This window comes from Lathamus discolor, chromosome 2 (genome assembly GCF_037157495.1).
Source record: "Lathamus discolor isolate bLatDis1 chromosome 2, bLatDis1.hap1, whole genome shotgun sequence".
Taxonomy (NCBI): domain Eukaryota; kingdom Metazoa; phylum Chordata; class Aves; order Psittaciformes; family Psittacidae; genus Lathamus; species Lathamus discolor.
In genome coordinates this window covers 92387049-92412886 of record NC_088885.1, presented here as the reverse complement: position 1 = coordinate 92412886, position 25838 = coordinate 92387049, and the positions used below count along the sequence as shown (strand labels likewise).

The window sequence follows — 25838 nt, the reverse complement described above, 5'->3', positions numbered from 1 at the left end:
GGTTCACCTGATGGGGCAATTTCTCTTCTAGCAAAGGAGAAGGTTAAGTTTGATTATAAAGTGGGAATAATTATAAATGAGCAAAACACAGTTACGATTTTTGAGGTTCATATAATTTCTCTTTTTTTGAGGTTTCTTTATTTTTTTCCCTTTCTTCTTAGAGTAGGCTTTCAGGTTTCTAAAACTTGCCCAGCATAACCCCCAAAAGCCAAACAAACCCAAACTAAAACAACACCCCACCCCCTACCACCTAAATAAGCCCTTAAGTATTCTCCCTGATGTTTATAATAATCCTTTCATTATTTGGTATCATGGCTTATACATCTCACAGACAGGTACTGACTGTAAACACATCTTGCCAAAACCACGGGCTTTGGTTTGTTTTCACAACTTGGTAGAGATCAACAATGTAGGCACCGAATGTGGCATATTTAAAAACATGATGGGGAGGGGCAGGGAAAGTCTGAGATGTTGATAGTGTTTTCTTTTCCACCTTTGTTTTTCCCTTCCCCACCCACCCTCATTTTTGGCAGATCCTGCTGTGAGGTACCTTTCTTGAAAAGGCTTAGGAGCTTGTTTAGATTCAAATGCAAGAGCTGCAGCCCCAGGCACTAGGCTGACAGCTAGCCTTGAGGTGAATGAAATAGGATGCTACATAATGTTACTTACTTTTTGTATTTATATGTATTATTTGAATGCAGTGATATTTCTTTTCCTACCACCTCTGAAATGAGTGGCTGTTACGGAACTGTCCAGCAAAATTTTTATTGTGGTCTGTATAATAAAGCAAGAAGGTGAAGAAGCTGTGTATGTTGAGGAGCCTTTTCTTCTGAAAGTCACCATGAAGCATGTCAGAAGAGTGGTACTCTGTATGCAGGGAGAAAACTTGATGTTCTCTGAAAAAACCTCTTTTCACAAGTGAATCTTGAAAAGTTTGATTTCTTAATAGCATTTTTATTAACTGATTTTCTCATAACTTGTTTTAAGACAGGAAGAGTGAACTAAAGGAGGGTAATCTTCAACATCCATAGCTGCAGTCTGGATATCTGAGGTTTAATGGATTTCCTTAACTTCACAGCACAGGAAATGTTGCAGGACACATTGAAAATACTTCTAACCTGTGTGTGACAGTATTGATTTTGATGGTCAGTTCTCTCCTGCCCAAGGATTCTAGTTGTAGGTTTGTACTATTGTCTCTTCAAAAAAAGGGAGGCTTACTAAACACTAGATTTCTGTTTCACGTTATTTAGCAGTCTGTGTTAATGCCAAGCATATTGATATGTGTCACTGCTGGGGATTCTAGAAGCAGCAGCTAGGTATTGTTCTAGCCGTTTGGACTTAGTACAAGGAATAACCCAGTCTGTCAGGTTTATGCTTACTTGTATTCACTTAGGAAAGAAATCAGGATGTCATTTACCTGCCTGGGTAAATGATGGCTTCCTTAATGAAGGCAAGAGGGGATTATTGAGTTTGCTCTGAGATGAGCAGTAGTATTACATGTGTGCTCAGTTGGTTTGTTGGGGTTTTGTGTGTGGTTTTGTTTGTTTGTTTGGTTTGGTTTGGTTTTGGGTTTGTTGGTTTGTTTTTTTTTGGTGTGGATTTTTGATTTGTATTTGTATCTGTTTGACCAAGACTGTCTCCATGCTAACTGAAGGACAGTTACACTTTCCTTGTTCTGCCAAACTCTGCATATTGTGGGACTTTTTTTCCTCTTGTGCACTTAGGGAATATACAGTAAAACCATGTGGAATTAATTTCAGTTTGGAAAACTGGAATCAGATTGACATTTTCATAATTCCTCACCTGCCTCCTTATTATCTTTTACTGCTTAGAAAACCACTTTCAAATTAACAAATACATAAAGAAAACACTGGCATTCATGATGGCAAACGCAGTTTGGCTTTTAGGTGATACATTTGATGCCTTGTGTCCCTTCATTTTTCAAACAAAACTAAAAAGCTCCAAACAAACAAAACAAACAAACAGAAAGCCCAAACCACCTTTTCTGTGTGATTTCCAAGTTGAAGAGAGCAGCCTGGGAAAAAATGATCCTTTACAACAGCAAAGGGAGAGGGTAGATCTACAACTAGAAAATGAAAGAGTTGAAATGTGCCATTTGGTAGATCCTGACTTGTTAAGAACTGTAAACTTTTGGAAGGCTGGCAGGGCATATATCAAAAGAAGTAGCTTATTCTGCTACTAGGTTATTCTGCTCAGTCTTCACTGTTGTGTGTAAAATGCGGTGGTTTTCAGTAGGAAATGTGTTTATTGCTGGATGTGCAGTTGTAGGAGCAACATTTCAAGGAAGGCTGAGTTGTTCTGAGAGCTTTACTATTGGTGAGGAGCTCTTCTTACTTACTCCACTCCAGATGTGCTTCAGTTGCCCTGTTGTTGGTGCCTGTCTTATCTCTGTGAGCCTGTTCAGCTATAACTGAATTAGATTATAAATAAACTACTGTGGGTGTTTTTCTGGCTAGTTTTTTGTCAGTTTAGGGAGCTTCTTGCTGGGTGAACGTTGAAGCTGGTGTGCAGAAGAGGTGGGACTGCCTGACTGGCAGTGGGAGAGAATGAACTATGACTCTTAGAAGCAGTGACCTATTAAATGAGTTCATTTATGAAACCTCTCCCTTAGAGATCAACTTGCTGATAGGAAATAAAGGGTATGAACTGTGCAAATAAGGAATTTTGCTCTTCAGTATAAGTCAATATAAATGTCATTAAGACTTCAATAGTAAGAGAGTTCATTCTCAAAAAAAAAAAATGCCAAAGCCAAACGAGTGTTTCAGAGTTTCAGTTTCTCTCAACTTTTAACTGGAACTGGAAACTTTCGGTAACATTGGTGATATTGTCATGCTGATAAATCCTGGACTTTCTGACTCTGAAGTGTAAAAGAAAAAACACTGAAGCAGATGCTTTTGAGCTTAACATAAAAGCTGCATCTTTCTATGCTGTAATTTTGCCTCCAGTTGGTAAGTTAAAGAAAACTAGATAAGAAAAGTCTAGATACATCTAAATCTGGCCACTGTAACCCAAAAGAGGACACTGAAATCCATGAAGTGCAGTGAAACTGCACTCTTAGAGATATTTATTAAGGGCAGTTTTATGTCTAAAGGGAAACCAACATTTTCAATTTGTGAGGGTTGCTACAAAATGCAAAGGCGATGTGAGGAATGAGCTCTTTGCTGTCTGTTCAGAGAAGATAAGTGAGGCAGGGAAGAAGGAGGAAAGTACAGGATTAAACCATCCTAAAATTGAGCTATATGGGATTTGTGCATGTCTGTAACTGTGATTGGCTTGTTTATTTTAAAATTAGTTATTTTTCTCCAGTCCGTAGAAATAAGAAATACTTTTACTTGGGTAATTTGCTAAGCTTTTAGAAATGGGAATTGATGAGTTGTTGTAACTTACAACACAAAAAAAATACTGAATACCTAAACTGTGAAATGCTAGCTATTAGTTCGGTTACATGCATGGTTGAAAGCAGTGCAATAAGTTTTGCTTTGTTGGCTGGCAAACATAGGTTTATGCCCTGTTAGCCTCCTACTTTTGGCATATTTCAAATCAGACAGTTTAATTTATTGAGTTTGTAATTTATCATTAAATTCAAAAGCAAAAGAGTGAAATTGGCTTGATGCTGGGACATTTATCATAAAGAAGATACTGTGTGGCTGGTGTTAGCAAGTAGGATAGCATCTTCATGCTGAGTTATCTCTTGCAGTTACGGTTGTGTTGTAATATACCTTGTGAGCAAATTAGTTACCAACCTATGCTGTTCAAGAAGTGTTGCCGTGCCTTTCAGATAATTTTTTGTTTATCCATTGATGACTTAATATCTAAGGGTCTTAATATCTAAGGGTTATGGTAGAGATTTGTCTTGAGTCCACATTTGGCCATAAGCAAACCCTGTTGATGCAAAACTGGAAGTAAATAGCAGTGAAAAATTGGACAGATCAGCTTTGATAAGAAAGATAAGTATGAAAAGGGTATGTATGCATTTGTTACCATTTCTTAGGTATTTTTTAAATTGCCTTGTGTTGTATGAGCATTCCCTCTGAAGTTGACAGGGTCCATCAGTGCTTGTCTGCTGAATTCGGTACAATTAAGATTTTTTTCTACACCCAATAGGTACATGGGAATAGACACACAAACCTGCTTTTCAACAGGGTCTGTTGCTTCTTAAGCCTGGGTCGTATAGTGCAGAATAAAGAGGTGAAAGCCCTTTTGGTGTGTTCTGTCCAATCGCTTGTTCTGTGTCCCTGCCAGTGCACTCTTTCTTCTTACAGTGACATCTGATTCAGTAGATGTTTGTAATAGAAGTTATGTTTAGACTTCATTGGGATTTATGGGTTTGTAAGTGTGAAGTTGAAGATGCCTGTAACTAGTTATGGATAGGGAATGTCTGTTGAATTTGGGCCAGAAATATATTTATTGATTTATTAATATTTTTATTTTAAAGATGCAGCACAGTTAATAGGTCTTCATACTTCTTTTATTTCACATCTTCTACTGAGTAGCAGCTTTTCACTTCCTGTTGCCTCTTCTGGTGTCTGCTTTCTTTTCATCATTTTCAAGCTCAAATTCTTCATCTTAATATTCTTAATTAGAATTCTATGTTGTGGTTTATCTGACGAGCAGGGTTGTAGAAGGCAGTTAGAAGCAGCAAAACCAAAATAACCACATCTGCCTCTTGGTATGTTGTCACAGACATTTTTCTGTCCCTGTAATGGTTTTAGGTAAATATTTGATAAAATTTTATGTCACAAGACATTTAAAGGCTTGACTGTTTTGTGGTCCAACACTGCTGAGGAACATCAATTTTTATTGTGCATCCTAATGGACATCTTTGATTCACACACACACACACACACACACACACACACACACGGCTTTTTTGTCTCTTTGGGCAAACAGGGACTGACAAGCTTTGGGAACACAGGAGCTGACAAGCTGCTCTGTGCTGAATAAGTGGAGCCTTGCTGGCACTGTCTCCCTGTGGCCCCACTGGTGGCTCTATTTTGTTTAGGTTCTCACCTTTTGGTAACAGTTCCAGAGTAGCTGTTTGGTCTCAGGTGCAAAACTATCTTCCTTTAGGGTTTGTGTCGAGCAAAGCATGTATAGTCCTGTTTCACATGAGAGCCATACCAGAGGTATATGTAGCCTGTCCTTAGACTTTGGGCAGACTTAATGTTTCTCTTACATGGAGCAAAACCTTCTGTTTCAGAATTGACAGTTGTGAAATGTGGGCTTCTTAAGGAATTAGAACCTGACTTCAGTTTTCTTGATACAGCACCTTGGGGTGCATGCATATACACACGGGCCAAAATATAGTTCTGTTGTACTCATGCATGTATCCATACCTGTGTGTATCGTTTTCTTAAAGATATGGACCTTGGTGGTTGGTTACCTGCTGATGGTTTCATTCAAGTGGAATATAAGCACTGAACGTTACTTAAAAGCAGTCTCTGTCCCTGTCTGGATTATGCTGCTCTTTCACTTAGGTGAGTAACAAGAAGTTATTACCCTAATATGTCCACTGGGATTCTTTTATCTTGGAGACAAAGCTACTCCCTTGCTCTTCTGCTAAATCTTCATAATGGACTCTTAGCTGAGCTGTTCTCTGCCGCTGGGATCTGCAGGCTGTTTTCTCTGCTCAGTAATTCCGGCTGCATGTGTCCAGCAGGGAGTGTTGGAGCAGGGAATGGGAAAGCATTAAAAAAGCAACATGTGTCTTCCACTGCTCCTGCCCAGGTTGTACTTCTCATGGCTTTCCCTTATTTGGCTCGTAGATCTCGGGCTTGCTAGCAGTGAAGAAGGGCTAGGGTCACATGTGGGTGGATTTAGACTTTCTCTTGTGGTGATTTTTAGTTTTATTATTTTTTGAGAGCCTTCCATTAATTGAGGCTGAAGCTGTAAAATATATTTAGTAGTAGTAACAGAAGAAAAAAAGTTTCTATCAGTAGTTAACAAGCATATAGTGTGATATCAACAATTGAATAAATTTGCCAGTAATCTATATGATCTGGTAATGCAAATAGAAGGTTATAGTTAGTAATATTAAGTATTTAATACGGAATTGTCAGATTATATTGCCATATCAGTTTATGGTGGAAGTATGATGCAAATAATAGAAGAACATCATGATAAAAGGTTTCGCAGTATACTTCATGATTAACTTTGCTTTAGCAGCAGGTTTTGAGGGTTGTTCTGACCATGTGACAACGCTTTCCTGAGGTTTTAAGCTACACATACTGGTTATGATTTGCTTACATTTTGGCAATCTTGTATTTGCTGGAAGTACTAGCTGGAAAGCCTCAAGAAGTCACTGCTTGATGCCAGTCTGTGGAGATTTAACATAAATGTAGATTGTTGGAGGTGGGAACTTGATTTGCCTCTGATATCTGACATGTTTAAATGCTTTTATTTTCTGTGTATTTTCATGTAATTTTGCATGTGGATTTTAAAATTGTTCCCTAGATCAGCATGGTTTAAAGTCACTGAAGTTAGGAATGGTAATGGCTTGGTGTATTCATTGAGAAACTTGATCACCTGTGTTTTCTAGTCTTCCTTTCTGTGAATGTAAAAAACTTGTTTGCTTTATGACAGTTTCTGTCCAGATTGTTCTTGATGTGGTTGATGAGGTGCCTTTCTTGGTTTTGCTAAATGTAGAGTTTATTAACAGCATAATTTTGCTTTAAAAAAACCAACCAAAAACCTAAACAAAACCCACCCCTCTGTCTTTCAGCTTCTGTGGCAGGTTCCTGGAGAATTCCTGTGTTTCTGGTTATAGTTTTTCTGATGACTGTAGGCATGTTGTATGAACAACAGAATGGAAAGGAGTCTTCCGGTAAGAAATGAGTCACTGTTTTTTATTGTTGGAGGCAAAAGTTTTCTAAAGTCAAGTAAAATATTCTGGATCATTAATTCAATATCATACTGATTGCAGGAATTGATGATAAGAGTTGTAGTATGTTTCTCATGCTGAAGTGAAGCTTTTGACTCTACAGAAATTTATTGCAATGGACTGATGTTTCTTTTCCTTAACAAAGTAGTGACTCTCATTGTCAAGCCCGATAGCTTAAGTTTACAGAATCCTGTACGTAGTTTCAAGCATAAAGCAAGCCCAGGGAATTTGAAATCAGAAATGAGCAATATGGGTTTAGTAGCTCCCATATGATTGGGTATGGGGGAAACTGAGTCAACTTTATCCAGAAAGTTTCTTGTATCCAGTCATTTGTTTCTAAAATACCACTTTTTAAAAATTATGATTTGTGTTTAGACTTTGAGAAAAACATGGTTTGCCTGTTGTGAGTCAGTTTTACATAAAAACAAATGTCAGGTGTTCCTTTTGAGTCCTACTTGTATGATTATTTTGAGAACCTTCCTGTCCTGCTGGTTTAGTTTTCTTGAAAATCATCATAATCTCATTTAGTAAAAGTGATTATCTGGTACTGAGATTTTTAGATTAATCAGACTGCCAGCAACTGTGAATGACTTGGCTAGTAGTACTCCATTATCAGGGAAAGTGCTAAGTAAATAATGGGTTTTGTTGGTTTTGGCTCCTGGTATATTGTAATAGTAAGTAACACTCTTTCCTGTTTGATTATATTGAGTATGTATCATATATGTTAAAAACTGAGAGTGTTTATCCATATAATTCTGTTGCTTGACAGCTTCAGTGGATTCATTTTGAGACTTAAGTTTTTCTTTTTTTGCGTACATGTGTGTATTTTACAGGTGCAGAGCTTCCTGGTCAGATGATTTCCATTGCTGCTTCAACAATTGCCATGGCTATTTCAATGACAGAAGACGTGTCTGGTAGTGAACATTCCTCAAAACCCTCAGGTGACTGAATACTCTGTAAGAAACATTTGAATTTGCTCTAAAGGCGTGAAATTGGAGGGAATTAAGAACAAATTTCAAACTAGTCCCTATTCTCTTCACCCTGTCCAAAATAGCACACGTATACTTCCCTTGTGGAACAGGTTTATCTGTTTTTAAAGTGTTAAGATGACAATAATAGAAAAGCTGTCTTGCAAGTGATAGTTTACATGGCTGCCTGTACATTTAGAAGGCCTGATTAGAAGGATTTTTTTATGTTTCATTGTTTTGGTTTGAGATTTGCTGGTCATTGGTTTGTTTGTGGTGGTTTGGTCTTTTTTGTTTGGTTGGTTGGTTTTTTCCTTTTTATTAGAATGAGAGTATCTTTTTTTTCCTTTGTTAGTGTTTTTATTTTTCCTAGTCTTTTTTTTATTTGTTGGTAGTTAAAATATATAATTTGACTTCTGGACTGGGTACAGACAGACTGGAATGATTTTTGTGCACATCACAGTGACAAAGCCCCTCTTTGTTCAGCTACGGTATGCACAAAGACTTTCCTGTAGTGAGTTTACTTGACACTGTAGCTTGAATCACAATACTTCCACTTGCAGGAGCACAACTAGAAGTCTGTAAGAAATGGCTGGAAAGAGTTGTAAAAAAAGATGTTTTGGTGGCCATCACTGGATTTGTATGCTACCATCATTTTTCTGTGTAGGCCTTTGATGGAATTCTACACTAGAAAAATAAGCTATTATGGAGATCTCTGGAAATTGAAAGATTTCATCCGTTTCCCGCAAGTAGACAAACCAGGTCATTAAACTTGATGGAATGTGAACTTACAAAAATTAATTTTTAAATATAAAAAAGGCAGCTTTAGACAACTTATTCTTTTCTTTGTTGCTACATTTTAACATATCAATATAAAAATTTTGAGTATCTTCAAAACAAATATAAACCCCTGTGGATGTATGTCCTGAAATGTGAGAATGGAGCATCATGGTAACAGTTCTCTTACATCACTGTCTCTAGTTCTGGAAATGAGACGATTATTTTAGCTGGAATTTTGAACATCCGGGCAAGCAGCACTCTTCCACAAATGTGCTGTTAGTGGTTGTGTTCTTGTTTGTTGCCCCCTTTTTTTTTGTTTTTTTAACTCGGCAGTTAATTTTTTCCTCTTCAAACATTTTATTTTTCCTGTTTTCATTTTCTAACTTTTATTGGCCAAAAGAAAACTGCAGTGGTTTTACAAAGGTGTCTTTTGTAGTGAATGTGATTTTGACTTATTTTCTTGAGACAGTCAACTAGGTAGCTTTTTTGTCTTGCAAATTCTGTTGTTTTCTTTCACAGCAGGAAAAGAACAAATATGGAGTTTCCTGCTTTCTCCAACCAGTAGTTCAAATGATTTTCCAACAGTCTGTTAGGAATTAGCATTCTATTCCGTGATATGTGTAAAGTATCTTTTTGGTCATTTTCGGTTTGGAATGGTGTGAATGGTAATGATACATTATTCTTGTGCAGAAAAGATTTTACCTGCCCGGTTAAGAAACTACAGCTCTTGGTTTTCCTTTGCAGTGATTTTTGGACTTTTTTTTTTTTTTATCTTGAAATTAGAGAAAGATGCGGTTATCTGTGAAGGGTATACTTTCATCCTGGTGTTCTAAAGGACTTTTTAGTTAATAATGATAAAATCACTGTTTCATCTAACTCTGAAGATTTTATTCTTATACCTTCTCCACAGGGATGCAGACACTTGTCTCCCTGCTTATGCTGTTGTTCCTTCTCCTTTTAATTAAAAAAGAGGAGGAGACTAATTCAGAATGCTATGCCAGCAAGAAGTTGACTTGATAGCATACTATATAAAGAAAAAAAGGTGTCTTAAGATGGCCTGGAAAATAATCTTTTTTTGTTGTTGTTAAGAAGTTTGAATAAGTACCATACATATTGATTTTGCTAGAATTCTTTACAAATTATTGTGTTAGCCATTTGGGAAAGACTGTCATACTTTCATTATTTGAAAGACAGGGTTTTTTTTAGATTTCATCTCTAAAAATATCATAAAGCTCACTACATGGGGTTTAACAGAAGCTGAAGTCACTATATACAGCTTTTAAATTTGTGTTCCTTCAGCACACTGTAAGCTGGATCAATTTGTTTCTATTAGTATGCTTCTAGTTTGTTTAAAAATAGAATGATAGAACCTCTATTATGACAAAACCACTTTATCCTTTAGGAAAACTTCTGTTTACAGGTAACTTTATCTCCCCTTATGAAAAAAATAACTCGTATCTTTTTCTTCAAAGTTTAGTTTGTATGATAGGGCTGGCCTTTCATCCCTTTGAGACATGAACTGATTTGCCAAGAAGCATTCCACCTGATGCTTCTGTTGTGTTTAGCTGCTTGCAGAGATATTCTTTCAGGATGCATGTTCTAATTCCGTTGGGGGTATTCTGAAGTTCCACCAGATACGTTACCAGCAACAAGCTGATGTTTCTGTGTCATTCAAGTGTCTATCAATTGAGTGAATCAGTAGTTCTGCATTATTGTATTAGTGTGGTGGGGGAAGAGTTTATAAGCTCTAAAAATAGTTCCACTTACTTGTAGAGCACCAGTGCAAACTTCTACAACAAAAGAAGAGTGTTCATCCGGTGTGTGAAGCTGCAGACTTTGTCACTTACCACGATTGTACACGTATGACAAATCTGTCTTGTCTTTCTGTACATTCTAGCTGTCTAGGAATGGCTTTAGCAACACATGGTAGCTCAAATCGCGAGTGTGGAACATGAGTGATATGCATGTAATATATTGTAATACAGTTTTTCCAGCAGTTTTACTTTGTGGGAGGAAGGTGGTTGGTGTTGATGTGACAAGAGTTGTTTCCATTGCTGCAGTATGTACCAACATGACAAATTGCCTTTTATTCTTCAGCATATTCTTTCAACAACCTGAAAACTTTTCAGATTTTCTTGTGTGTGCGTTCTTCCGCCATGGCTGCAAATTTTTCTCAAGTAATGGTGTGTGGGAAGTGTGTGCATTTTGCCACCAGCATGGGGCCTCAGTAACATTAACACTAGTCTTCTTAGGAAGAGATTCTGCATAAAGCAACTGAAAATGGATTTGGTGCAACCCATACTAGATGGATTTACCAACTAAAAAATGCAGTAAATAAACTGCTACGTTATCATACAAGAACTTCAATTTGGACATAATGTTTTTGCCTGAAATGACTGTTTACTATTTATTTATAAAAGACTCTAACGCATCAGTTCACATTCTTGAATTGGATTTCATGTTTACTAACTTATGAATCACAGAATAAGATTTGTTACCCACTAATTTATGCTTCCTCTTGTTAATAAAACATAATCACAGTGTGTTATGTTTGTAATGCGAGTGTTCGGGAAACTGAAAAGCATAGTAAGAAATCTGTCAATGTATGCTGTATGTTTTGTTTAAATGAACTTTGAGCAAATCTAAGATTTCTTTTTGAGTATTTGAAGAGAAATCAAGGATTTCTTTCAAGATGTTAGATCTCATTTAATAGTGTTTTTTCAGGGTTTTATGTATCTTTGATAAAATACTTGGCTTGTAATTTACTTGCAGTGACAGGAGGCCTCTTAGAGGCTGTAGCATCTTTTCTTCTCCCAGCATTGCTTGGTATGGTGTTGAATGATATGGGAGAACTTACACAGCCCAATACTAGCTTTTCAAAATTGAGATCAGTGCCCAGGTTGTCCCTACCTTTTAAATAAATTGCCAAAAGAAATTCCAAAGCCCAACCAAAAGAGAAGAAGAAAAAAAAAAAAGGTTGATTTGCCACTAGGGAGCATATTCTGTCCTGTGGTGAACATTAATGTGATCATTTCCACTTCTTTGTTTGCATTTATTCATTTTAGGAGCGACAGAAGGTGATCAGCCTCCACAAGCTTCATCATCTGCCTCCTCCTCTTCATCCTCTTCTGGGAGCAGACAAAGAGCTGAGATTGGATCTTTTCTTAGAAAAAAGAAAACTAGTGATATTTACTTTGTTACACTTGTGTGGGCCATTGTCATTGTCCAGATCTGGCTAAACTTCTGGATTGTGCAGCTGTTGCCGGTGCCTTTTGCAGGTAATAATTCAGTTATGAGAAATGTATGTTTAATGATGATTTTGGATAGCCTTAGGCTTTCTGTTAAATAAGGTAGAGGGAAAGGCTTGTAAGCTTATGAGTTTTAATTTAAAACTTTTCCACAACTTTTTGTTAAGATGAATTGTAGCTTCAAGCAGGAAGATGGATGTGCGCTGTCTGCTACCATCTGGAGGATAACTCTGTAAAATTGCTTTGTATGTTGACTGTTGTAATTACCTGGAATAACTTAGTGACATACATTGTAAGAGTAATTTGGTTTAGAGTGCTTTAGTTTTCTTGCACTTGACATCATGTCTTTCATGGCTTTGCACCTATGGACAGAGAATATTTTGTCTGTTATTTAGTAGTGAAGTACAGCTCATGCTAACTTTTAATTTCCATTAAAAATGGGTTGCTACGCTCTGTGGACAAGTCACAAGATTAATTTGATTCTAATTCTAGCTCCGAGGTTAATTAGCTTATTTGCTTCACATCTACATGCATCTGTTCTTTTATATATCAAGCAAGAATGTAACAGTTATGGTAGCTGTCTAAAGAGGTTATTTTAAAACTGAATGCTACTTTTTCCAATACTGTCTTGGAGGATGAATAGAGAAGATGGGAACTCTGGAAATACACATGAGCTAATAAGAATCTGAAGGCCTTTCATCCTTTCCAACTCCTGTAAACAAAATGAGTTTCCTAATTTGCTTGGATTTTCTCTAAGCTTCAGTGAAAATGCTGGTTTTCAGCATTTTAAATATGTTTAACACTAAATGTAGATTTTTCCTTTTTACCAAGGGCTGTCCCCAGCTAGCAGCCAAGTACCTACAGACGCAGCCAGTCTTTTCCTGTCTTCTGGTGTGGACTTATTCATGACTGCACCTCCTTTGAGGAGGTACTGGCTCAGGTGTCTCCTCATCCGTAAGCTACAGTCCCTTTGAGAGGTGTACCTGCTCCAGCATGGCTCCTCCATAGGACACAGCTCCTCTGAGGGGTGTACCTGAGCCACCATGGTGCATTTCTACTCCCCTGGCCTTTTTATTCCTTCTGTTTCTTTTTGTGCTCTACTCACTTGTTCTTTCTGTGTTCTGTCCTCTTTTCCTGCTCTACTGTTTTCTGCCGTTTCTTAAATATATTTTTGCAGAGGCACCACTTCTGTGCTTGATGGACTCAGCTTTGGCCTGTGGTGGGTCCATTGTGGACCCATCTGGACTAGTTGTGTCTGGCACAAGACAGCCCCTGGTCTTTCTCCACAGAGGCCACCTCAGTGGCCATGCTGCTGCCAAAACCTTGTGATTTACACCCAATACACAAAGACATTACTGTTTCGTTGTGCATATGGAAATAATTTCTGTGGGGCCATGCTTTCAGGTTTGAGGGGCTGTTAACTCTTAAGAGGCATGGTGAAAGGAACAACTGCATGTTTGGCTGTCGCACTGTAGCAGCAGCTAAAGGGTAGTATGATGGTTAGGCATATAAATGACTGAATACAGGCAAGAGGAGAGAGGGATTTGAGCTTTGTTTCATTCCAGTGTAGTTGCTACAGAAGAAACCGCCCGGTTTTGCTGTCTGAGCATCATGGGAAATGTTGATGGCAGGTTGAATGTAGCTCATAAATAAATCATAAAATGATAAATGGATTAGAAAACAAATTTTAGTCTTTCTAGAAGCAGAGCTTATGTGACTTAATTTACTGAAAAGTCAAGGAGTGACCTGCCACTGTTTGAAAACACCTACTTGGGTGGGATCAAAAAATGGATGCAATAGTGTTGAAGTTAGGCAGACAATAGTGAATGGTTTTAAGCTTGAGCCAGACGAGTATGGATGAAAGTGCACATCTGTAACTGAAATGGATGAATACTGCTGTGCCATTCATTAGGTCTAAAATAGCTACCCAAACAATAAAGTTAAGCCAATATAGAAATTGATTATGAGAATATTTATGAGTTGTTGCCTTAGCAGTGACACTGGACCATTAACTGCTTTTTCTTGGCATATAACTGAATATAGCTAGATCATCACAAAAATAGTATTAAAAGGCAGTATAATGATGAATACGGATTTAGAAGAGGGAACACATTAAGTGTCAGAAGGTGAATGAAATGATGATAAGCTGGATTGTTAAAAGAGAGGTGGCATTAAAAATACTTGGTAGTGGAAAATAGGAAAGCTTATAAAGCAAGTTTCCTTGCAGCTGTTCAAGTTTTAAGGACACTAGTAACTTTAAGCACTTCTGAGACATTAAGGATAATGCTTCTAGAATGTAAATAAAATAACTCCCTAAAACCTTGAATAAAAAAGTGTTAATTTCACCAGAATTCCTTATGTCTGTAGACAGGACTTACATGAAGTAGAATTTAGATTGTTCGAAATACCTTGGTACCTTGAATTCGTTTGTACTTTGGTAGAATTAGAAGCTCTTTCAAAATTGCTTTATGTAGAGGGTGGAAAAAGTGTACCATAATTATATCATAAAATGAAGTGGTGAAACAATGACTTTTGAATTCAAAAGTTAAGAAATAAACTAGGTTGTGAAACATTTGTAGTATTTTGTTCAGTGATGCAAGCTTGGGAATCCTGGTACTGTCTCTTTTTAAGAGCTTTCATTTACTACTTTACTTGTTCTGTTGCATCATACTGTTAATTCTGTGTTTGTCTTCAGGTAATTTTCTGCTTCCTGGAGATGTTTGGAATGTCTTATGCAGCCTTCCTCTTTTGCTCACAACTTTGTAATAACAGTCCTCATTTAGCTTTTTCACTCTTCCACTTCTTAACCCAATGTAATTATGACTGTGTGATTGATTGGTGCACCTCCTGATGTCATGTTTGCAGTGAGTGTACACTCAGTTATTTTAGAAGATACTATTTAAACTCTTTTAAACAATAGCAGAAGGTTAGAAAGCCGTTTAAGGAATGTTGTTCACCTTGTAAAATGCAGGCTTGCCCTGTTTTGGTGAGGAGCAGTTTGTGTATTTACCATGAGTTGCATTTCATCATATAAAACTTCAACCTGTAAGTTAGATGCTGGCACACGCTATTATTTTCTTCTATTTTGTACGTTTGCAACATGATCTTTAGTAGAAAGATTATTGTAATATAGTATTTCTTCAAAAGAGTAAATCCCATATTTGCCACATGGTGGTGCCAGAGGGTAAGTAAACCAAGCGTTTGCAAATTGTTGCATGAGCTCTCTATGAACAAGAAGATGAAATATTGAACAAGTGGCTTACAGATAATAGGCTCATGTGGAACTTTAATAAATGCAGTGTTACTAAATTCTGGTTTAAGAAAAAATGGGGAGAAATTTGGAGAATTACATGATTCTGTTGCTGGTAATTTCACTTTGTTTCCCTTTAGAACCATAGTTTGTTTTCAGTATTTGGGGATGTGGCATAATTCTGTTGAAAGATTTGTGCATCAGTTAATGGCAGGACTGGGTTGTGAGACTTTCTGGTCTGTTACTGCTACATAAAATAATTGTGATCCTTTATGTATCTTGTAATTTTTTTGTGACTGGTATGTTTGTGTCAATGCTTCGGTGAAATCATCTGTAATACAAATCTTTATCATGAGAATTAACTCCTGTGTTCTTTGGAAGATTACTATTTTCTTCTCAATGACGAGAAGGTGGATAATTTGAGAGGTGTAACATTTTGTTGAATAAAAAAAGAATATGGCAAATATTTCATGACTGTTAAAGGTCTGTTAGCTTCCAAGGGAAGTTTCATATGTGTCATGCTTTTCTGCTTTTACATTCCTGATTATGATGATTCACAATTTTTGCATACACACTCAGTAAGCAAGCAAGCGCAGTGCCACCGTGAAATTGGAATCACAAGCCTTATGCGAAAGTCTCTGGGCTTTATTTCATGACAGTTAAGCAGACATGAGCTGTATATTTCTGTAAATATAAGGCTAGACATTTCTAGTGTTGTTGAGAAGCTATTTTTGAGTGGATTTGTTAGAAGTGTTGGAGAAAAGCTCTTTCTGGTAACAAAAATCTTTTAGGGGAGAAGAAAATATTTCTTGTGTTGTCTGTTTTTGAGGATCAGTGTGGATTTTTTTCTGAAGCTTTGTGTGATCATCTTCAAGCCAAGATAAAAGGCTGATCTCAAAATAATATTTTTATATTTAAAAGCAAAATTAATCAGTAGTTGTATTTCAGTAGTTGAAGGTTTAAATGAACACTACTGTGAAATGACACATGATCTGCTGTCAGTTCTTAAAGGAAAGATGCAGGTTTAACTGTATAGAAAGCCTAGAATGTAAGAATTAAGGCTGAAAATTTTATTATATGTATAATAAACCGTTAAGTTCTGAATGTGGTATTTTATGTGTAGTCATCTGAGGTGTTGTATGTGTGAAGATGCTATAAATCCACTGTACTGGAATCAGTGGTGTGGTACCTGCTTATCCCAGGCCTCGCTCAAATGTGTTAACTATAATAGGTAGCGTGCAGGCACCTCTCACCTGCTGCCATCCCAATTCCATATGGACAAGCATGGTTGTAAAGTGAGTGAAGAGAATAGTACCAAAACCACTTGAAAATTTTGAAAGTGGTTCCTAATGGGAACTAAAACTCAAGAATCCTTTTTTCTTTTTATAGGTCTTTTAGTGTGCTCCTCTGAAATCTCTAATACTTAACTTCCTTCTTGTGGTTGCAGTTTGGGCACTTAAAAAGCTCGTGGTTCATTTTGGAGTTTTGAACTTCATGGCAAACCATTGCAAAAGTTGGTGGCAACTTGTTGAAAATTTTGTGAAGGAACGTCAGGAAGCTCTTGCTCCACGGCCCATCAGAGGGCTCGGAAGAGTCATGTTAAAGCTTGACAGTAAGGTATTTCCACTTACTTCCTTAAGCAACTTGATTTTTTTGTTTTGTTTATTTGCTGTTCACTCTATGCTGAGATATTTTAATTCTAAAAATAAATGTCTGTCACTAATGGACGCGTCTCTCATGTGAAACTGTATCTGTTTTATGGTGTGTTTTAAACCATGTCTCTCCTGTCACTATTCACTCTTAAAGTACACATTTAGAGTTTATTAAATGACTACATGCAAAGCTTGACAGAAGTCACTTTTGAGAGGGTGAGCTAGCTTTAGGACATTTCGTATCTGAGCAAGGCAAACTTCTTGTGGTTCAGGCATCTTACCTGATTACAAAGATACTGAAGTTAAGTTTGATGAGCTTTAATCCGGAGGATGAGATGTTCCTACTACTTCTGTTGTGAAAATGTAATTTAAAAACCAAACCATGTTATTCTGTAAGTAGGGCCTGAGCTAGATCAAACACATGTTTATACTGTGTAGAATTATAGTTGTTGAACGCAGTGGCATGTTGATACTGAAGGAAGGCTTTCCTCTGTAAAAGAAGAAATATTTTGCACAAGGTATTTGGGAAGTACCATAGAATAAAGCTTGTGTGCTCCCCTCACCTCTCCCCCACTTAAAATGCACCTGCATTTGCACTGCAAATTGCAGAGCTGGAAGGCTCCATAAAGTTTAAGAAGACTCCTCCATTTAGGATTGTGAGCTTTGCCTTAACCTGATAGATTATTTTGTTTGCAATAGCTATGTCAGTGTGCAAGAATGTGCTTTCTGTAACTGTGTGTTGAAGTATTCTCTGCTTTAGAAAAAGCTGTTACCTCAGAGTTTCTATAACTGAAGAGCTGAACCCTGGAAGTACATTTGTCAGAGCATCTCTGTCTTGGCAGATCCATCAGCAGATTATAGCTTTGAATTCCTGCAAGAAAAGGAAGTTTAAGCCCAAATCTAATGGGTAAATGGATGTCAAAAGGTCAACAAAAGCGTTAAAATGGCCGTAGGAAATAAGTAACGATCTCACAGCATTCATTGAAGAATTTGAAAAAGGAAAAGCCTTTCAGAATATGGCTATGAACAAGATAAAAGGGGGTTTCCAAAGGTAGTGGAAAGTACTAACATGGGGATAAAGGCTTACATTGTACAAAGCTTTTCATGAAAATGTTTTGTAATTAATAAGACTTTCTAGACACAATATTGTATGTATTTCATTAGTTGTTTAGTATCCTTGTATTGCATAATTAAGCAATGCCATATCCTTCCTAATACCACTAAGTCTTTTCTCCTTAAAAGAAGGTAGGCCTTTTGTCATAATGTGCAACAGAACTTCCCACTCTTCAGCTTAAATGTATTTAAGGTCAGTTTATATTCATGTTGTTCCTGTCTAAGCAAAAGAACAGTGATGGCACAACTCACTTCTCCATATACTCCCTCCCCATTTTTTAGATGACAGTCATATGCCTTCTGAGTCTGTGCTATGTGTATTAAAGCAACTCAAGATCTTCTAGCCGTTATAAGGACATTTGATAGTCTGCATGATTCTACTCGCTTGTGCCTATTCTAATTACAGTTCACCTGGCTTTATCATGGGTGGCTGGAATTATATATGGTCTTCCAATGCTTATCACACTAATGCTTTCATATCTTCAAAATTCTATTGGATATGCTTATTCTGTGCATTGTAGGATCATGGATGTATCTTGCCTTGTGAGAATTTGGGAAGCAGTGCCATGGAATATTGTCAGTTGTGATGTTTGCAGGGACAGGGAAAGGAGAGGAAAGAAAGTAACATCCTTGCAAGTTTTTTTAGGAAGCTGTAGGAAGTTTTTTTTGTTTTGTTTTGTTTTTTTTTTTAGGAAGTTTTTTAGTATGAGCTGTATTGAAGTTGGATTACCAAACGTTTTGGCTTCAGTAGGCACTGTTAAAGAAGCAGTAAAAATATACAAACACAAAGTAGAAATCCATGGAGTAAATGGTTACAGCTTACATTTTGTGCTGTGTGTGAGAGAAACCAAGATTGAAAGACTATTTCCTTTGCAATTGGATATTTGTTTTTTTATGTATATATATATATATATATATATTTTTTTTTTTCTTTTTTCTCTGAGCTGAATCTGCTTTTGTTTTGATCTTTGCATACTGAGTTAAGTGGAGGTCAAATCTCAGCATCAGAAGGTATTGGGGCTTTTAGCTAAGTACAACAAGGCATTGACAAGGTCTGTGTCACACACATATTTGGTGGTACTACCTGGTCTGTCTAAAGTGGTATGCCTGATTAAGAAATAGCTCCAGTTTTGAGTAAAAAAGGTAGTGAGAATGAAGAAGACCTCTTAGAGTAGCATGTCTTCCTGAAAGCTTAGGAAGCTAGTGTAGATGGTCTGGAAAATAATCCACTGTGAGAAATGGGAGAGTACTGCTCGTGCGTGCCAGTCTTTTGAGTTTCACTGGTTATGTTTCTTAAATAAAAGCAGGAGGAAAGGAATGTTCTTTCCCACTACTTATCAACCTATGGTTATCTTGGAAATGCATAAAAATTTGAACGGAAGAGAAGTTCTGATCAAGAGGAAAGAAAGTAGGGCATTCCTTTTGATTTTCTGTATAGACAGTGGGTCAAGCTGTGCCTGCCTATAGATGCAGGCCTCCTTTAAACATAGACTATGGAAATAGGATGTTCTTTAGTCCCTAGTGATGCACTAGCACCATGGAGCCGGCAGACAGAGCAGTTCCGATATGAGACACATCCTGGGGAAAGAGTAGAGAGGTTTCTATTGTCATCCATCACTCATCTTAAAGCTTAATAGATATGGCATCATGCACATTCTTACAACAGTCAGGAACAAATAATTTGCTTCATTAATATTTTTTTTCTTTAAAAGAAGACTTTTCATATGGTCACAGTAGCTTTATTTTGATTAGGGTTTGTGAGGGAGTTCAGCAGCATAGGCAGTTGCTCAAGTGCAAGCGCTAGACATTCTATTAATTAGAATGCGCTAGTATTTTGCATGCATGCTTTCTGGTAGACTTCAGTGAATCTTGTAATTATATGCTTTTTCTAGGTATAGTGTACTGGAATTTTATGTATGGAGGACTGGAATAGATTGTTTAGACTTTGGGTAGAGTCAAGGTTTGGTGCTTCTAGTACCAAATTTAGCACATAGTTAAACCAAGCACTGAAAGCAGGCACAATCTCTTATCAGTTCTTACATTAGTTTAGGAAATACTCCCATAAGCATGTAGGAACTTACATAAGCAGCTTTCCAACAAAATACTGGAAAAGTGGCTGTAGCCCATTTTTAAATGTAAATTGATTACATTTCTAGAACTACTTAAACACCAGTATTGGTAAGATAGCCGGCAGGTAGAGCCTCCCAGATATTGTCTTAAAGATTAATAAAAAAATATTTTTGACATATGATGTTGTTTCGGAGTTACTGTATTTATCATCTGATTTGAGGAGCCTGAAATTCTAGAAAAATACCAAAGATTTCCATTAGTATTCTGCTAAAATCTCAGGCTAACAACAGAGCTCTAGCTTTTGTTGCGTTGGACTTTCAAGGTGGAGATACATGGCTATGAGATCTACATTTTTTCCCAAAATGAACCTAACGTATAGTGGCTTTTAATACGCAGAAGTGAAGTTAAAGGCAAAAGTAGATTATTGAATTGGTGAAAAACTTCACCTTTTTTCAATGATAAATTATTCCATAGGTGAAGAGGTAAAACAGAAACAAATTCTGCAGTGTCAGTTTAAAGCTTTTGAAGCTTTGTCATTGCTTTCCATGACAGATTCTTTCCATGAGTAGTAAAAGCTAATGAAAGCGGGTGCTTTGTAACATTTTCTCTCATGTTTCCTGATGTTGATGTTTCTTTGTAAATCTGATTCTTGCTTCTGATATAACTTAATTAACTTTCTAAGGTTTTTTTAAATTTGAAATGTGCCTACATTTTGTTTTCATTGGGAGGTAATGTCATTTCTGGCAACTGGTGAAAGCACTAGATTTATTGAGCATTCAATGATCTTGTTTTCAGGGAGAAACAAATTTCGCTTGCTTTGTCTTAACCTCTAACACAGATGATTAACAATATTAAAGCTTTTCACAGTTTTGATTTTGCTGCTGATTACTAATAGCTAGAATTAACAGTATAGCCCTGCATAAACTAGTTCCTAAAACGAATGTACTTGAGCAGTATGGGTAAGAATTAGTAAAGAAAAATAACTGTAGTACAAAAGGAGAAATTGACTGTTGAGAAGTGCAAAGAGCCTTCTGCATGACCAATAAAGTTAGGTGAAATCCATACATTTATTTGATCTAGAATGTGCTGTGTTTATCAGATTTAATTACATATTTGATGTTGTCATTGAATGTGAATGTTGTAATAAATGTGGTACTAAAAAAGCCAGCCAAAATTTGTCTAATTGTAGATGACATAATAGGAGTGTTTTGAAATACACGGGAAGTGCCTGAATGGGAGCACTAATGAAATAAACAAGTATCTCATGTTAAGTCTTCATGTTTCACTAAAGTGCCCTTCTCAGAGTATGTTTACAGGTCCTGCTCTGAAATTTGAAATGTTAGCTCTTAGTATAATTAAACTGGAATTGCCCAGATTATGCTGATGGCTCTGTTAATACCATTAAATATGAATTGTTATTTGTTCTATCCCTCTTTGTTTCAAATAGTGCATGTAAATAGTAAAATCTAGACTCTTGCATTAGAAGTTGTGATCTTTTCTTCCTGTTGCAATTTACCTTTTGTGTCTGGAACAGTTTCATTTTCATTGTCGAAGACTTTGCCTGCCTCTCATTGCTTTTTTTCCCCCTTTTCTATTACTGCATTTTTCAATAATTTTCCACTGTGTTCTTGTCTTTTTTTTTTTCCCCTTTTTCTTCCGTCTCCCCCTGCCACTGACAAGCTGTGGCACTGGCTTAATAAGAAGGTAAATAAACAGAAAAATTGTGATTCCAACTAATGGATTCTGTGGTTTTGGGGAGTTCTTTGGCTTTTTGGTGTTTTTGCAGCATGAACACTACTTAACATGCCTTGCTTCTTAGTTTTCTCTCCCAAGTGTCTCATCCAGCTCTTGATATAAGCTACTGAAGGTCATAATTCTACCTGATCTCTTGTCTTGTAAAATGAATGCACATAATTAAATGTTTTGTACAGCAGAGTATTGTGTTAGCATTTCAAGCAGCAGTTTGATTTAGTGGCGCTTTTATTCAAGAACAGTTGATCCCCACCTGCTCCTCACTTGTATGCATGACAGATCCAGTTCCCTCCTGGACTGGAGAGCTGTCTGCTACTTGGAGAAAGCGTCAGTTAACTGAATTTACGTGGGAGTGATGAAGGTGAAGTGCAGCTGTAAAGCAGTGAATGTAAGTGATCACAATAGTGCATTGGCTGGCTTCAGTCAGTGCTGTTAATTTTTCACTTTTGAAGTGTCAAACTGTCCTGCATACTCAGTGGTATTCAGTGTAGCAGGAGCGAAATGAGAATACAGATGGTCTCAGAACTGCTGGATCTAAGGACAGTCCTAAGGGAAGTGAGGGCTAGCAAAGAAAAAAAATAAAATTAAAGGAGTTGGTACAGGTAAAATATTTTTTTTTTGTGTGTGTGGCTTTTAAAAGTGTGATGTGCTTTATAAGAAATGTACTCCTTGGTTCCCATGGTTCACCTGAGCCAAGTAGTGTTAACTACTCTAGTTTTGAGAACTGACATAGAATCATAGAATGGTTTGGGTTGGAAGGGACCTTAAAGCTCATCCAGTTCCAACCCCCTGCCATGGGCAGAGACACCTTCTACTAGACCAGGTTGCTCAAAGCCCTGCCCAGCCTGGCCTTGAACACTGCCCGGGATGGGGCAGCCAAAACTCTGGACAACCTGTTCCAGTGCCTTGCCACCCTCATAGTGAACATTTTTTTTCTGATATCTAATTCTCTCCTCTCTCATCTCAAGAGAAGTTAAAACTGATTCAGTCCGTGTTTGGCCTCACATGTAATTGAAATCTGGACAATTCAATGCAGTGATATTTCTCTGGGACTTGGGCAGTGTCATTGCTTCAAGCAAGCACAGAGCTGGGGAGCGATGCCTGTAACATGTACATTTGCAAGACCTCAGAGTTTTAAAGGTGAAAAGACTAGGATGTGATAAAATATATGGAAACAAAGTAATTAAGTGAAAGAGAAAAAGTCAAGTACAATATCTGGAAATGAGTTAAGTTTCCAGCACCAACTTTTATCCTCACCACTTCAGTATTAGTGGGAAAGTCAGCATAGTTGCTATGGTATTACAAGTAACAACCCATCCTTGCCATTCAGTAGGTAGTACAATAGAAACTATAAATCTGCCTTGCGTGTTGTGGAAGACACCAAAAATACTGTCATTCTGAACAGTGTTGAAAAGAAGAGGAACAGAGTAGAGCATGGGGCCATTGGCACAACTCTCTAAAAGGTTCTTGAAAACAATGAAATGGGGCTGCACAGCTGTTACCTGCTGTGGGTGGCAGATGGGCAAGAATGCTGCCTGTAGTGTCCAGGCTGAGCAGCTATAATGAATTTAAAAGGTTTGATCGTCATTAAACTCAGTGAATTTGATCAGTGAATTCAGCATTATATGATATGGGGGGGGGGGGGGGGGGCGGGGAAGGGAAAGGCTTTTTGTGTTCCTGAACAAGAAAGTAGAGTTGCTCACTTCATCATTGGGTTATATTTGAATGGTGAATTCAGTTCATGATACAGTTGTATCTGTCTATTAAGAGGGGATTTTTTGAATGTTGTTTTAAGATGACATTTTTATTTCCTGACTTGAAAGTGTTTGTGTTATGGGAGTGACTTTCGATTAGCAAATACATGCAACCATAACCTTTCATAAAATTTTTTTCATTAGGTATTGGTTTGTTAGCACAGTTTAGGTGAAGAGCTGAGTTCAGTGAGCCGCAGGTGAAGTTTAGTCTCAACTCCTTTTTTCTGGCTCTGAGTTTGTAATTTTATTGCTTGAAAAGTCATGCATGTGGATTTTAATTTTTTTTAATTAATATTGATAGATTGCAAAAATCACTGTAATTGCTTTGAAGTCTAAAATGTCTAGATTTTGAGCCGAGATTCACATTACGGGGCAAAACCCTGTGGATACAGTTTCTTACCAGAGTTATTCCTTGATTCCTGGGAGCTATTTTTCAAAACTGTTTTTCTATGCTATATCATAGGAAGAGATCCTGAAAGTATAGTGTTACATGCAGTGCTGACTTCTGTTGCATGAGCAAGTAGTAATATTACAATCAAGATGGGGGGAAAAAAAAAACCAAAATCCCAAAACAACCACCTCCCCCCCCCAAAAAAAAGGCAAAAAAATGCTAAGCAAACTGTATCAGGTTCTTATGGGTTTGTTTTTTTCTTTCTTTCTTTCTTAAAAAAAAAAAAAACAACAACAAAAAAAAAAAACACAAAAACCTGAAAACTAAACAACTTAGATTAAATTAAAAAAAAACAATCATACTTTGCCAGAGGCAAAGAAAGAAGATTTGTAATACAGAACACTGGATGCAGTTAAAAGGTTGATTCCTTTGTACCTTTTTCCTTGCTGGTCTCTGAAGGGAAGTACTGTGAGAACACCAAGATAAATTTCTGTTAATCTACAAAGAAAGTAAAAATACACCACCTAGAGACCGCAGCTTGGAATGATGGCTGATTATGATTGATAGTGAGAAACCCTTTCTTTTCTTCCTGTTGTTTTAAGAGCTTCTGTCAGAGTTGCTTAAAACTTTTTTTTTAATTATTATTATTCTGACAAACAAAAATAGTATATGCTCAAATAGTTTAACAAGGTATATGTAGCCCAAAACATAAGACTAGATTCATTTGGGCTAGCATGATTTGTTCTTTATAATATTGCCTACGGCTCAAGTTTTTGAGAGAATTGCCAAATTCTGCTGTAGCTGCTGGGGGGACACTGGTGTAAGTAGACCGAGACCTTATATAGCCTGTTCTCTATCTTTTTTAACTTACCTACTAATGTGACTCATTTCAACAGAACCCTGAGATGTGTCCTGTTTACAGGCCTCCCCTTATTCTCATCAGATGATCTTAATAAGATGATACCTTCAAATATTAACTGAGCTAAAAGGAAATGTCAGCAAGTCTAAGAAATGTCTTAGATAGATATCCTGATAGATAGTGAAGCTGTCTGAAGAAAGAAAATAGTATATTTTGGCAATTTTAAGTAGATTTAATTGAAAATTAAGTAGATACCTAGGTATGCTTCACCATGTGGGTAATGTAGTAAATAAAACATACTAGAAAAACTAGTGTTCTGATGGCTGTGCAGTGCAAAAGATGAAAACATGAATTCATATACACATAACATGGAGAATCTATCTAGATAGTAGGATTTCCAATTGTTAAGCATGAGCTGTAGTTGTATTATAGTCAGGTGTATTACATACAATTTTGTATTATCACCCAAAAGCTGAAAGCAGGGAGTATTTGCAAATTATTGAGAAGCATTTTAATGGAATGCAACTCAACTTAAAAACATTTTTTTACAGTGAGCTTAATAAAAAAAAAAATTAAAAATTGTTGCCCTTCCCTTCAAAACTGTGACAATAAAGGGTAGGTTTTTTGTGGACATCGCAAATAAGTAACATTTCAGTTGGTTTTACAAGTGTGACCTTCTGTAGCTTAGGAGCCTGGCTTTCCTTTACCTTTGTGTCATTTTTGATGATATGGCAACATTAGCTTTCTGCTGTTGACTAACCTTTAGATTAGAAGCTTGGAACTGAATTTAAAACATCATGATCTCTGGCTAATGACTGGTGCTTAGTCAGTATATGTTTGTCTTTGTGTGCATGCCCATGGTTTACAGGGAGGATGTAAAGGGAGGTCTGGCAGGTTTGGGGTAAGAAGGAAGTCTGGACCTGCTTCACTGGTAAGTACAAGCGCACAGGGATTTAACAGACTAGTTTACCTGCAGTAACGTAGCACCTATGCAGTACTTAGCATGAGTGTGCAAAGGTGAGTTCTTCTGAAGAAAGTATTGTGGGTAAGAGTAGAGGAAGGAAGGGAGGCTTAATAGCAAACAAATTAAAGGAATGGTAAAT

The 25838-nt window shown here is 37.0% G+C and overlaps 1 protein-coding gene across 2 annotated transcripts in view; it reads left to right on the top strand.

Moving 5' to 3' along the window:
- TMEM245 (transmembrane protein 245) overlaps positions 1–25838 on the top strand; it is an 80145-nt gene that overhangs the window by 4839 nt on the left and 49468 nt on the right. For both annotated transcript variants that reach the window (XM_065667748.1, XM_065667747.1), the window contains exons 2-6: positions 5381–5498; positions 6743–6844; positions 7735–7842; positions 11712–11924; positions 16592–16761. In XM_065667748.1, the coding sequence (XP_065523820.1) occupies positions 5381–5498; positions 6743–6844; positions 7735–7842; positions 11712–11924; positions 16592–16761 (711 nt within the window). The remainder of the gene's footprint in view (positions 1–5380; positions 5499–6742; positions 6845–7734; positions 7843–11711; positions 11925–16591; positions 16762–25838) is intronic.